The 13,430-nt window shown below is 40.9% G+C and overlaps 1 protein-coding gene across 1 annotated transcript in view; it reads left to right on the top strand.

Annotated features, from left to right (window-relative positions):
* AGK (acylglycerol kinase) overlaps positions 1-13,430 on the top strand; it is a 37,952-nt gene that overhangs the window by 17,662 nt on the left and 6,860 nt on the right. Inside the window, exons 6-13 of the mRNA XM_074168106.1 lie at positions 763-795; positions 2,802-2,896; positions 5,015-5,084; positions 5,872-5,951; positions 8,061-8,118; positions 10,475-10,622; positions 11,735-11,832; positions 12,793-12,863. Coding sequence (XP_074024207.1) covers positions 763-795; positions 2,802-2,896; positions 5,015-5,084; positions 5,872-5,951; positions 8,061-8,118; positions 10,475-10,622; positions 11,735-11,832; positions 12,793-12,863 — 653 coding nt within the window. The remainder of the gene's footprint in view (positions 1-762; positions 796-2,801; positions 2,897-5,014; positions 5,085-5,871; positions 5,952-8,060; positions 8,119-10,474; positions 10,623-11,734; positions 11,833-12,792; positions 12,864-13,430) is intronic.

The following is a 13,430-nucleotide window of genomic DNA, read 5'->3' as shown; positions in this document are numbered from 1 at the left end:
GAGTGGGGGCAGAATGAGTGTGTGACATAATTGTCTTCCAGAATTTTATTTTAGAATGAGAAATTTATTTGGGGAGACGTGATTCTAATTTTTTCTTTCTGTTTAATATTGCTGTAATAGTTTAATTTTCAAAGTTCTTTCCTATCTGTGCTCCCCGAGAGGAATGCATGGTTTGCTGAGTGGGAATCAAATAATTTAAAAATTACGTGGGAGTGATAACAAAGCATTGTATGTATTTAATAAATGCCTGTTGTCAAGATGATTAACGATGGGAGCAAACTACCAGCAGAACTGGGGGATACTCTATTTTTCAAGGAAGGTTGTATTTTATTAAAGCATTTCCTGGAATGCTAACTACTGGCTTCATAAGGCAATGGCTAAATGAAATGCAATGACCTTAAGAGAAAGTGGTCAGAATATGTCTGCAAGTTTCTCCTGGCCTTAGATGTGATTATTGTTAATTGCACGCTGACCTGTGCTATTTTTGCATTATGCAGAGCATTATTCAGTGTTAAAACACTTACACTGGCATTGGTTGTGGCGCCAGCATATGTGCACGTGCACTCATAACCCTGCTATTTCCACCATGTTTGCTCATTGAACATGCCTCCTTTCCCATGTAAGCAACTGCAGCACCTTCCATGAAAGAGTAGCTGCTCCTTAAATCTTTTCCAAACGGTAAATGTGGATATGAATTTCATAGCTTTCTACTGTAGCTGAAAAGCAAATTTCTCAGAGCTGAGCATTTCCCATATTTTTCAGGTCATAACTGGGCTTCTCCGCAGAGCAGATGAGGTGAGGAATTGTGATTTTTTTTTTTAATTATTATTTTTTTATTTTGTTTATTTCTTAGAGGAAGTGTCTTGTGCATCCACTGTGATCTCTTGGCCTCAGTTGTCTTCTACAGATATGTTGCTTACTAATCTGGAGCCAGCTTCCTGCGTAATAAGTCAGCCGTGCTGGTGTCCCGCAATTCTGCCCCTTGGTCTTCCTTCCCTTTCTCAGGGAGTGCAGTGGCTCCCAAGCCACGGCTTTGGGAAGTTTCCAGCCTCAGAGCAGGGATTGTGGAGAAGCCAAATGCACAACTTTCAAAGACCCAGGGACCAGCTGTGTATGCTGCTTTGTTTGGCAGAAGCATCAGGCGAAAATACATGTTTTTCTTGTATTTGTACAAGCTTGAAACCGAATCTGGTTATGGCCGTGCTCCTCTTGCTTTCCGATTGCTTTGCCATTTTTTCAAGCGGTGAATACCTACCTATGCAGATGGCTGCAGAAAGCAAATTTTAACCTCTCAAGGTGGATCACTGAATGGAGATGAGAGAGATTTTTCTTTTTAAAGAGGGAGGACAGTGTTATTGAAGAAAGGAGAGAATCATTTTTTCCAAAACCTTCTGCCAGGAACTGGCAAAAACTCAATTAAGTGATCCAGACAAGATTATGATGATATCCTTGGCAGCTAGAACTGTATCTGTTTAAGCAGTTGCTTTGTCTGAATGTGACAAGAGAAACTCTGCAACCAAGCCAGTATTTTTAGAGGGATGCTGCCTGTTCAGTAGACATCAATTTTTTCGATTTATTAATATTATCATAGTTGGCCCCTGAGACCTCTATAATCTAAAGATACTGGAAGAAAAGTTTTAGAGGCTTTACTGGCTAGTTTTTCTTCTCTGTTTTTTGACTTAATATCTTGGTGTAACTCGGGTTGTCTTGCAGCAGCGTAGAAAATTCTGCATCCAGGGCTATTTTCGGTGGAATACTGCATTGTAATATTGCCACTGTGTCACTTTATGTCTTTAGCCAGGGAATTCTTTTTGTCCTTCATATCACTCTGTCCTAGGAGTAGAGATCTGCAGTTCAGCCCCCCCAGTCTGTGCTCTGCTTCCCCTTTTTACTTGGGTACGTCACACTGCTCTTGCCTGGATCAAAAGAGCCTGTGCGAGGTATTCCAGAAATGCTGTTCCCAGCAGCCAGGGGAGCAGAGTGTGACTGCGTGAGCTGCAAACAGCCTGTCATCTGCAGGCTGTAAAACAATCCTGAAGAAAATGAGAGAAGGGGGTTTGAGACGTGTTAAGGCTTGCAGGTGACACAGAGACAGCAAGGGAGAACGGGTGGGCATGAAGTGAGAAGGGTTATCGTTTAGCCGGTGTGGATTTGCAGTATCGTGGTGCCGCTAGCTGCAGCACCCAGGAGGGAGATGGTACATTGTGATATACGGTGGTTTACATTGATTTGCTGACACGCTTCAAGAAGCACAGTTTATTATGAGGTATAGTGTAATAACTTGCTCCTTCAACAAGCCCTTTTGCTGAACTGTGGTACAGAAAAATAACACGGTCAATGACTTCTAAAAATTAGACCTTCTGCTGCTTCATGATTTGGATGCCAGAGGAATCAATTAATTTCCTTTCCTTAACTGAGAAAATCTCTTTACCATGCAAGGTTACTCTATCAGAGGGGGATTTCTGCAGTGGTAAATGAGATTCAGGGCTTGTGATGCCACCGTCAGTATTAAGAAAGATGGCAGATTGCTGACAGAATCCATGCATTAGTTAGGACGTGGCTGCCAACCTGCATGTAACAATGCTCTTAATGATTACAGAGAGCTCCTTTGTACCCAGTTGGCAGTGGTGGCTTCACAGATTTGGATGCCATGTTCTGAGTCATTATGTATTACTGCCTCATTTAAGGAAGTGCCTGGCTGCTTGGTGCCAAAGGGGTGATATCAGGCACAGCTGTGATCTCCACGCAGGAAGCTCTGTTCAGCTGATGGAAATGTTAATTTACTCTCCTCATGTGTCCAGGCTGTCTTCAGTAAGATTCCTATAGGATTCATACCTCTTGGGAAGACCTGCACTCTGAGCAACACGCTCTACCCTGAGAGCACAAACCAAGTGCAGTAAGTATTACGTGTTTCTGAAGCGGGGCTTTTTTGGTTGGTTTTCAAGGAGCAGTGCTTCTCAGTAGCTTGATAGTTCTCTTTTGCTTCTATGTTACATTGAAGTTGGCAGTCTCTGGGCAGAGCCTGGTGATTCTCTGGACTTGCCTGAGCTAATATCTTCCAAAAACTGACTAAAATTAAAAGAAGGAAATGTATGTATTATTAGAGCATGAAATAATTTGCTGTGGCTAATTTCTCTGTGATCGTGTGCTGCTCAGAGTTGTGTTTTTTTTTTAAAAAAAAAAAAAGGCCTAAAAGGATCAAACCCATTAGGAATAGTCAGAATATGGCAAGGATATGACAAAATAAAACAGACAAAAAAAGTCCTCTTTCTGTCCCCTATTCAGTTTAAAAATTCTAGAAACCAGTCCATGTATAATTTGGTTAGGACCTGCGAAGTAAGGCATACAAGAATATTTTTTTATGGGAAAGGTTGGATCCCATTACTGACCTCTGCAGGGTTTCTTGCCAGTCCCTGTGACAGGATTGATGCTGGCAACTCTCCAACAACCTGAGTCTTACCTGTCAGCATCCTGGATATAATCCAGTCTGTCAGTATCTGTCGCCTGCGTTTGTTTGCTGTAAGTTTGTTTTGTCCACTTCTAAAGTAAAAAGGCAAGTCAACTATGCTTTCTTTTCCCCACGCTTCATTTCTATTAAATTTTTTTCCTTCCTCTCCTGCCATACTAATGAATATATTTCTCCTTGCTCCTGTAATCTGTTCACTTTGGTTCTCCCAGTAACTCATTAACATTCTTCTTTGCGGAACCCTTGCTGGTATCCATCATACATGAAACCCACGAGCCAACTGGCATAACATCCTTCATTAAAACTACCAGAGTGCTTTGAAGCTCAGCAAGATGGACAAGGCTGTAATCAGCAGCTAAGATTAAAATAATAATTTATGTTTGGGTTCTAGAGAGGCTGTTTGAAATGAATGATCATCTTGTCCCAAGGTAATGAACTGTGCAGGTGAGACTGCAGCATATTGGTGAAGTTGAAAGGAATTTGGTCAATAGGCTGCTTAACAACCCACACCAGTAACAGAACCTGACTTAAGAAGTACAGAAGTGATATTTTAAAAAGAAATATTTGGGCTTTAGTTCCTTTGGCACTATTAGATCTTACCTTTGGAGTGTAGGAACTGTAGAGGTCTTATAGAAAGATAAGAGTAGGAGAAAAGAAGGGCTGAGGGAAGAACACCTTCCTTCTCTGACTCAGTATTCTAAGCCTGATGAAGCCAAAGGCAATTTTTCCTGCTGATTCACATGAATATTGGGCTGGATCTGAAAACTGCATTTGCTTTTAGGTTTGGGTTTTTTTTCCTGTCCAGCTGAGACACTGGAAATGTCCGCAATGTGAATTTAAATTTTACCAAACTTTGAAAACAAGGAAGGAGTTTTAATGAAATATATGCTTCAAGGTCTGAACATAGAGACTTCTTTATGAACTTAAACACTTTGGTTACAAAATCTTTAGTGCCATGCTTTATGACTTGAAATGAGAAAGTGCCTTAGCTACTATCCATAATTTAATGGAGACCAAAACCACATGAGCACTGCCGATAGGTAGATTTATGTTGATTAAAAACTTCAAAACAAGTTAACATACTATGGCAATTCAGTTCCAGACACATGAATTGAGACCAGTCTTGTGACCATCCCCTTCTCTCCCAGGTTGTTATACTTGCCACCGATAAAATAAAACCATGATTTGGGTCCTTAGTGTGTTAAGTACCCAAAACAGCAAGTAACAGAGTTGGCGTGTAATCTGTCAGATTAGCTGAAGGAGGAGGAATCTCTGAAAATCTTAGGCTAAGAGCTTCCTTTTGCTTTTCAGGTCTTTTGCTGTTTGTTAGAACACAGGCTTTGTCATGTGTTGCAGCTACCCACTTTGCTTTCTGATTTCAAGGAAGTGCAGCAGTTTGTCAGAGTTCTTTCCGTGGGGTTGTTACATTTGCTGCAAAAAAAGCCCCACCTGGACTTGGAGTGGAGTCTGCTGAAAAAAAGTGTAATTTTAAAGTTTTTCCTTCCTTCCTGTTTCTTTTCCTTTGCTTCTTTCCTGTTTGTTTTGCAGACATATTACTAATGCTACATTGGCCATTTTGAAGGGAGAGACAGTTCCGCTTGATGTCTTGCAGATCAAGGTAAAAGCATCTGCTTCTTTGGCACCCAACATTCCTAAAACTTTCCTGTTCTCATCTTGTTCTGTTTACATGGGCAGGCTGCTTTTCCTCTGTGTAATGCTGTCATGAATTTTGGTTTATGGTACCAGCACTTCTGGTGGCAGTCATTTCTCCACCGTATGCTGTGACATCAGATAGTCTAAACTGGAGAAAACACTAGAATGCCTGAACATCTTTTTTTGAGGCTCAGAACGTATTGATGAATACAAGACTTAGGAACACCAATATTTCTGTAGAAATGGTGAGAGATAACAATAGCTGTCTGAGCTGATTTAATGCATTCATATGTATTGTGGAGTTAATAGCTTTCTTTTACAAACTGAAACGTGAAATGGGAAAAACCTTTGACTACACCCCCTATAGTTTTTGAATATAATTTTTCTGTTACGTTGTAGAATGGACATTTCTGCAGCGAGAACTTAGTGTCACTGTGCAGAGCTCCTTGCTTTTGGCTGACAGTATCTACAAAATGAAATGGCTACTGCTGGGTGTACAGTCTAACTCAATCAACCTCTTCAAAACTTCACCTCTTATATTTCTCTCTGGGAGCAGATGAAACGTATAACAAAAACTCTGCTTAGCTTTATTGCAGTTAGCTATTTATTATACCTCTTCTGTGAAATTGCACTTTTGGAATTAATTAGAAATCAGTTTTTATATAGAAATGGTATTTTTCTAGCTGAAAAAAACCCCACAGTTGAAATAAGATAAGAGAAAGCAATTTTGCAATGTTTATTTTTCTTTACAGGGAGAAAAGGAACAGCCTGTGTTTGCAGTGACTGGTTTAAGGTGGGGATCTTACAGAGATGCAGGAGTTAAAGCTAGCAAGTAAGAAAATACTTGTTTTTTGAAACACTACCTTTTTTTCTTAGCATCTGTTGCCTAAAAAGACACACTTCCCTTTTGTAAATAAGCCTTTTTTGAGTGTAGGCATTTGACAGGCAGAGGCACCCACACTTGTTAGGTCTTCAGTTACACACATGGGAGTGTAAGACATACCAGCATTTTTGTCGTTTGAAATAAACACTTACTTGGTACTGACCTGGTCTTTTAAGTGTTTACTTTCAGCTTGCCTTGTGGTGCCCACTTCTGGAACTTTATTTGGATTGTATCAGTGGGAAAAGCTCTCCCTTGAGTAAAGTCTAAGTAAAGTAATTGGCCATTGTTTTTCATCAGTTGCCAATGAAAAGACGTATGCAGACTCTGTAACTCAATTCCAACAAGGGACATCAGATGCAGTAGAAATGCCCTTCACGTCCTGCCAGAAATGGCATGGACCGTGCCGTCTGATGACTGTTTTCTGAATGCTAAACTAATAATTGTTGGGCTTTCTCCAAATGGACATTTAATATGCCACTTTCTGTGTATCAAATGACTAGCGTTATCTGGTGAAGGAGCAGCAGGGCCAAAGCAGTTCACTGCTCAGACTTACGGAGGAACTGCAGCACATCCCTCTGCTGCACAGCTATAAGGAAATACTGTGTGTTTTGGGAATTGAGCTGTCTTTGTCAGGAAACAAGAGGTAGAAGACCTCTGGAGTCTGACTGGCAGATATTTGAGTAGGATGGAAAGGTGGTATAGAATGGAGGAGAAGCAGTAAATGGTCTGGGTGTTTGTCCCTGGGAAGCAAGGTACATGCTTGGTAGTTTCTGTAGGTTGTGACTTGGTTGTGCAGGCTCTCCTGCTAATTGCAGCCCCAAGATGAAGGAAGTGCACTTCTCTCCCCTCTGCACTCTCACTAGACTTCCTGGATGTGCCCTGTTTTTTGCCTGGTGTCAGCCTTCACATCTTTTCCTGCAGCAGTTCCCTTTCCCAAGAGTCTTTTGGACTCAGTGCTGGAGGGTTGGTAGCATCTTTTGTATTTGGGGCAGCATGAACATTTTTCAAACCTCATTCTCTTCCATGAATGTTTTTGAATGCACAGAAAATGTGCCCAGCTTGGAAAGCACTTCAGCCACAACGAATGGGTGCTCAGAATGTGCTTGGGACAAGGACCATGTGTGCTTGTCCTGTTTTTACACTTCTCCCTAAGCATCCACTTTGGTCCCTATCAGAGATGGGTTATTGGACTAAATGAACATTCAGTGTATTCTCATATAACTGATCTTAGATTTAAAAGAAGGCACCTACTATGAAGGGAATCAAGCCATAAGCCACAGTTTGAGAAATTTGTCTGGCTATGCCTCTGCTAAGCACTGTCCTGGTGGAGACATGGTGCTGTTTTATCTTTTTGGAGTTTTATTATTTTACAGACAATTTCACGACTTGATGGGAGTGGTGTGGCAGTTGCACGCCTTAGTAGTTAATGATACACTTAAATCTGCAGTAGTCTTGAGCTGATGGTGTTTAATGTGCTTTGTTGACCTTCTTTGGTGGAAGATAGTGATCAAAATGTGTGCCAAGCCTGCCTAAATATAGTCACATCTTTATATTCTATACAGTGCTTTATGGCTGGATTTTTATTTTGCAAAACATTTATTTTGATCTGAGAATCCTTTGGGGCAAATCAGTGTTTGCCGGCTCTGTTCTTTTGTCACTGAAGCTGTATATTTTTCCTTGTTTGTTTGTTTCCTCCAACCTCATTCTTTATTGCATATTGTGAAGTTGCATCCCACCAGCTGTTAGACCACAGACCTTTAAATCATTCCCAGTTGTGTCACATAACTAGGTAAAATTCCGCTACTGAGATGTCATGCTGCCTGTAGCGAAGATTGTGTACTGGATTTTTGTGATCTGCAACTCAGGAAAGGGATGTCACTGCTAAGCTGCTGGTGATGTGTAGAAACTATCTTATAGTATCACAAAGCTAAATGTTGCAGGGGAGCAATAACTTCAGTGGCAAACAAGTCTGTGTGCTCTGGCTTCATGCAAGATTTCTCTCTTTCCCAGTATTGACCCCTGGATATCTTAGAAGTTCTATCTGTGATCTTTTTTCAGGTACTGGTACCTTGGGCCTCTGAAAACCAAAGCAGCTCACTTTTTCAGTACGTTTAAGGTAAAGAGTAATTTCAGGGCAAGGGGTTTTGTAGTTGGGAAATGAAAAGGCTGACAATGCTTTGTATTATTTGTCTGCAATTTTTTGTGAAGGTTTCTGGTAACAATATAAAATGGGAGTGAATCTCGACTTGTTAAAATAACCTGCCAACTGATAGACTTAACATCTGAGGACATGAAGGGGAGGAAGAATACTTTAAAAAAATTCTTTACTGAGGATCTGTTGCTGCAAGATCACCAGGGGGAGCCAGTAACCACCTTTGAAACCGGAGAGCGGTAGCAGTGCTGAAGATAACCGTAAAGTGCTCTGTCACCTTTTTTCAACAGTCTTTCTAATGATAACATTTCATTCTGATTTATTCATCTGACAGGAGTGTCTGTAATTAGACTGCTCATGCACAGTGATAATCAGGCTTCCATGTGTAGTAAAATGAACATGAAGATTAATAGCTTATCTCACCTTAAACTTCTGCGTTGATTAAAATTGATCCTGGAAAGATTAAAATTTGACCCGCCTGAAAGGTGAGGCGTTTTTACTCACATGGTTTTCCTGTTCTCTGAACATATAAGGAGCCTCATGAAAGTCTGTGGAAATAGCCAGGAGCTGGTATGGTAGATTGGATTGTGCAGTCCATGCTGTCTGTGATAGTGCCAGTGCTTCCTTTATAGGAAGCTCCCGTCAAGGGGAGTTAAAAGTTAAATTGTAATGTGTCCATGAAAGATCTATTTATTTCCCCCCCCCATCCCCAGGAAATTTGAGCTGATGATTCTGTGTGCTGGCATTCTAGTTAGAAACCTATTCTTCACTTCTCTCCACCCCCTTTCTCACTGTTGCTGAGTCCTTAGCCTCACTTAGTGGCAGTGATAGTGGATTTCACTGGTGGGCTATTCATTGCACATCAAAAAGATCTGTTTAACCTGCTGAACGTTAGAGAGAAGTGCCCACTTTTTCTGCTATTAAGACAGAAAAGTTTCTACCTGATCTCCCCTAATTGTGGTATTCATTGCTTTATGTGCCTCTTATGTTATCATTTTGTTAATTTCCGTAAGAAATTATGGTTCCAGCTTGTTGAGCTTGATACCTTCCTGGCTTGTCTTTGCTGATGTGCACTTCATCTTTTCTGGTTTTGCTGTAGTTGTCCTTTGAAATAGGATGACCTGTAGCTGAAGACAGTGTAAGGGGAAAGAGCTCACTTCTGATATTGGTAGGGGTATTGTTATGAGTGTTATCATCTCTTCTAAAATATACAGGCATTATCACAGCATTGCTGCTTTTTCCTTTAGTCATTAATACTTGCTGTTTGTGTATTGACCTACTGATACAGCCGCTGTTTGTCCTGTTTATTATGTGAGTGTGATAGTGGAGTCTTTCCTTGCTCTCAGAGCTGTAAGGTAAATTAGCTTAACAACCTGTGCTATCTGATCCAAAACTACTTCTGAAGTCTTGTGCATAGAAAAATAATTACATTGAGTACATGTTGGCTCCTGGCTGTATTGTTTTAGTATATACATTTAAAAAATAATCGTATTATTCCCTCCATAAGTCCTATGTTTTGAGCTGTTCAGAAATTATTTTTTAAAATGAGAGGAAATAAACTTTGTCAGCATTTGGAAGTATTTTAAGAACTAAGGTTCTGTAGCCCATCAGTTTCTGGCAGTGGAATTTGAAATATCACTGAGAGTAATGTATTACTACTTTTTTTTTTTACCTTTTTTTTTTTATCCCCTCAGATGCTTTGTAAATCTCACCTGACTTGCCTTAAGACCTGTTGTATTGCTGTCTATAAGCACCTGACTGTGTCAGGTCAGATCTTGATTGTTTGAGTTGTTGGAGATCAAAGGCCTGCCAGGTTTTAGTGCCCCTTGGCTGCACACAGCCCTGTAGTCTTTGCCTGTTTGCGCTAGACCCCGCTGTGCAGTTGCTCTTTGAGGTTGCCTTTGTGCTATCCAGAAACCAATTGTGCTTTCAAACATTAGTGTTGACATTGCTGGTTTGGGTTGTTCCCTCCAGCCAAAAGCAGCTGTGTCACCCTACCACACATCAGCAGCGAGGAAAACATCCCTTTACCCTCCACTTACAGAGGTGAAAATTCCTCACTTCTGTGTGGGGAAGGAGTAAATTAGTAGGCTTGGGAACTGTGGGTAATCTTTTCCAAGCTGTAAAAATGTCATCTCACATATGTATCTGAAGGCTGGAGAGCAGTAAGGTAGGCTGAGACAGTGGTGGGATCTGGGTAGCCCTGAAGGAGTACTAGGGAGCACAGAATAAATAGTCTGAAGAGTTAAACAGAATAAACGTGAAGGTGCTCAACAAAAGGCCCTTTATTTTTTGTCTTTCCATTCTATGTAAATCCAAGGAATGGCCTCAGAAACATCAAGGTGCTCTCATGTATCTGGGTCCAACCGAGAGACCTCCAGAAGAGCCAGAGGAGAAACCATCCAGACCTCCTTTGTATGTGAGGCTTTACAGACGACTTCGGTTATACTGGGCATCTCCTCCAAAAGGTGAGGTGTGTGTATTTTGGCATAGGCTCACAGGCAGGCTTTACCCCTCTAATAGATCAGAGGAGGGGGGCGGGGGTTTTCTTTACTTTTCTGCTCTCTCCTTTTTATATTATTATTTATTAAAACTGTGACTTGGTCAAGATATTTACAGTGATACCTGCTAAAAATGGAACAGAGTACTCCTCTCAGTGCTTGTGGTCTCATAAAAAAAAATAAATGTATTTGTAAAGAACCCAGGGTGTTCCTTGGGCTCACAGTTGCTTGCCATTTCTATGGAAGCCTCCATAGGTGACACTTGGCTCTTATAGGGGAGCTTCTTGAAATCTTTCTTCTGTAGAACGGCTTCTTAGTGGGCCGGCAAGAGAGGAGCAGCCCTTTTTTTTTCGTATGTGGGGGCAGCTGCTGACGCAGAGTGACAAATGTTACTTAAAATAGAACAATAAAACTTGGGCCATGCAGAAGCCTTAAGTTTCTCCTAGTACACTGAATTTCTTTCTGTACCATAAATTTTATTCTGTGTGCTCTGCGAGCCTCTCTTGGGTTGGGTTGTTAGCTAGGCAGCACATGTGGCAGACTGCATCGCTCCAGATTGCGTAAAAATACATGTTCTTCTTCCTTCTGCAAAGTCCTTCTCATTCCTTCTCGGCTTGCGGAGGGGATTTAGACTTAGAGGCGTGGACTAAGTGACCTGTATATGAGAATCAAACCCTGGGGTTTCCTGCTATAGAAAATACGTGTTACGACTGCACCCTGAATGCCGGATTCCTGGGGTTTTTTTGGTAGCAGTGCTTCCTGTTTTCTAAATGTTCCTGTAATACTAACCCTGGAAATCTGTTAATCCCTGGGCATAGGAACTCACAGGGCTGCCATGTAAGGTGCTTGATAGTCTTTCCTGCTACTGTGTAAATATTGGTGGTATTTTTTTCTTTCCTTCAGTACTCTGAAACTCCCTTTTCCTTTTTTAAGATTTTGACGTTTGAAGAAAACAAAGCTAGTGGTCACAATGGGTCAGAGTGGTTTTTGCAGTCTGATATTTCATGCTTCATGGCAGTGAAATGATGATCTGTGTAATTAAATTGCACTTAATGATGTCTTCTCTTCTGGATTCGCAGAAATCCCCCAGGAGGTAGCCCTGGAGGACTGGGAAGAACTGAAGCTATCCGCCATTGAACTTTCCATTGCAACTCGGAACAGGCAGCTTGATCTGGCAGTAAGACTATAGTATAACTGGATTCCAAATGCTGCCTGCCCACACAGTTTTTCTTTCTTGCTAAAACCCTATTTTTGTGTCTATATAAATAAAACTTACTACCCCATACAAAGAGGGGCACATGGACTGAATCCAGGAATGGCCATTGTCAGCCACTCCTGTCTTTCTGCCTCACCTCAGATTCATGCCTAGGCTGCCCTGTTGAAGAGAAGCTGATAAAGCTGTACAGGTGCAGCTCAGACAGTGCCAAGCCTTACCTCTGCAGATACAGCAAAGAAATACAACAAGTTATATGAGTAGATGCATTTATTTTTTCCTTTTGTCATTTTGATTGCATCTGCACTAGGACTTTTGCCAGGACTGAAATGTTAAAATAAATAAATGAAATATTTAAATAAAGAATGAATTGCATCTTAAAGTTGCTTTCCCGGCAAAAGCCTTACTGTATACTTGGTTTAAGGGCAGGCTGTAAATAGAAAAGCAGCTAAGTAAGGAGTTTAAAGGAATGATATCGAGAACACTTTGACTTCCAATTTGTATTGTTTTGAATTTTCTTAATGTAATGTTTGGTGGCCAAATGTTGCATCATTGTACTATTGCTTAAAGTCACAAAAGACCCATTGATTAGAAATCTTTGTGAACAGAAGTAAACTCAAGTGATCTGCTATTAATGGCTTTGATAAGTGTGTGAAATGTAAGAAGCAGCCAAACGTGTGAACCGTTATTTCACTTCTTGCAGTATTTGTTGTTGAGTACTATTGTTGAATAATAATCAATGAGAAATTGCTATCTATAATTTATAATCCAAATCTCAAATTGAGAGTGAAAATAAGCATGAAATGCCTCTTCTGCCTCCTTTTGTGGGACAAAGGACCGGGCATTTTGTGAACATATTGCAGTATCATGGGTGTGGCATTTTGAAGTGTTAACTGCTTCATTTCTGAAACTCTTTTTGCATAGCGCACTGAAGACTTCATGGATATTTGCGTTGAAGCAGACACTGTCAGCAAAGGACAGTTTGTAAACAGAGGGTGAGTATGGGAAGGTTGCAAAAAGATGATGGAATCTGTGAGTCGGAACACTAATTCTGAGAAGTCTGCTGTTTTTCTCTGATCTCGTGCTGCAAAATTCAGAAGCAGAGTACTGCAAAGGGCACCAGTCAGTAATGCTTCATGAGGGTTACTGATTTTGTTCTTTAAAATTCTTACTAATTTTCTCTTTCTGGAAACAAGGCAGAGCAGACTGCCTGGAGTTATTCTAGATTCTGAGTTTGCTATACCTTTCATCTTTTTCCCCATTGCTGTTGATTGGTGCTACTTGGATAATACTGTGATAACTGAGTTTTACAGATGGCTATCCAGACTTATCCCGAGACTCTTTTAGCTCTAGCTGCTCAGTGGATTGAGAGGTGGGTCACAGAGCTGATACGTTTGTACTAATGGTACCTGGAATTTTTGAACTCTGATTAGACAGGCCCTGCTTCTAAGTGGAGGGCTGCCTTGACTCAATACCTCCTGTGAGAAATTAGGTCTGAGCTGGAAGAACTTTTGGAAGATGAGAATTTAAACAGGGATTTTAAGCAAACGTATTAGTGCTGC

The sequence above is a fragment of the Numenius arquata genome, chromosome 2 (genome assembly GCF_964106895.1).
Source record: "Numenius arquata chromosome 2, bNumArq3.hap1.1, whole genome shotgun sequence".
Lineage (NCBI taxonomy): Eukaryota > Metazoa > Chordata > Aves > Charadriiformes > Scolopacidae > Numenius > Numenius arquata.
This window is presented reverse-complemented; position numbering and strand designations above follow the sequence as displayed.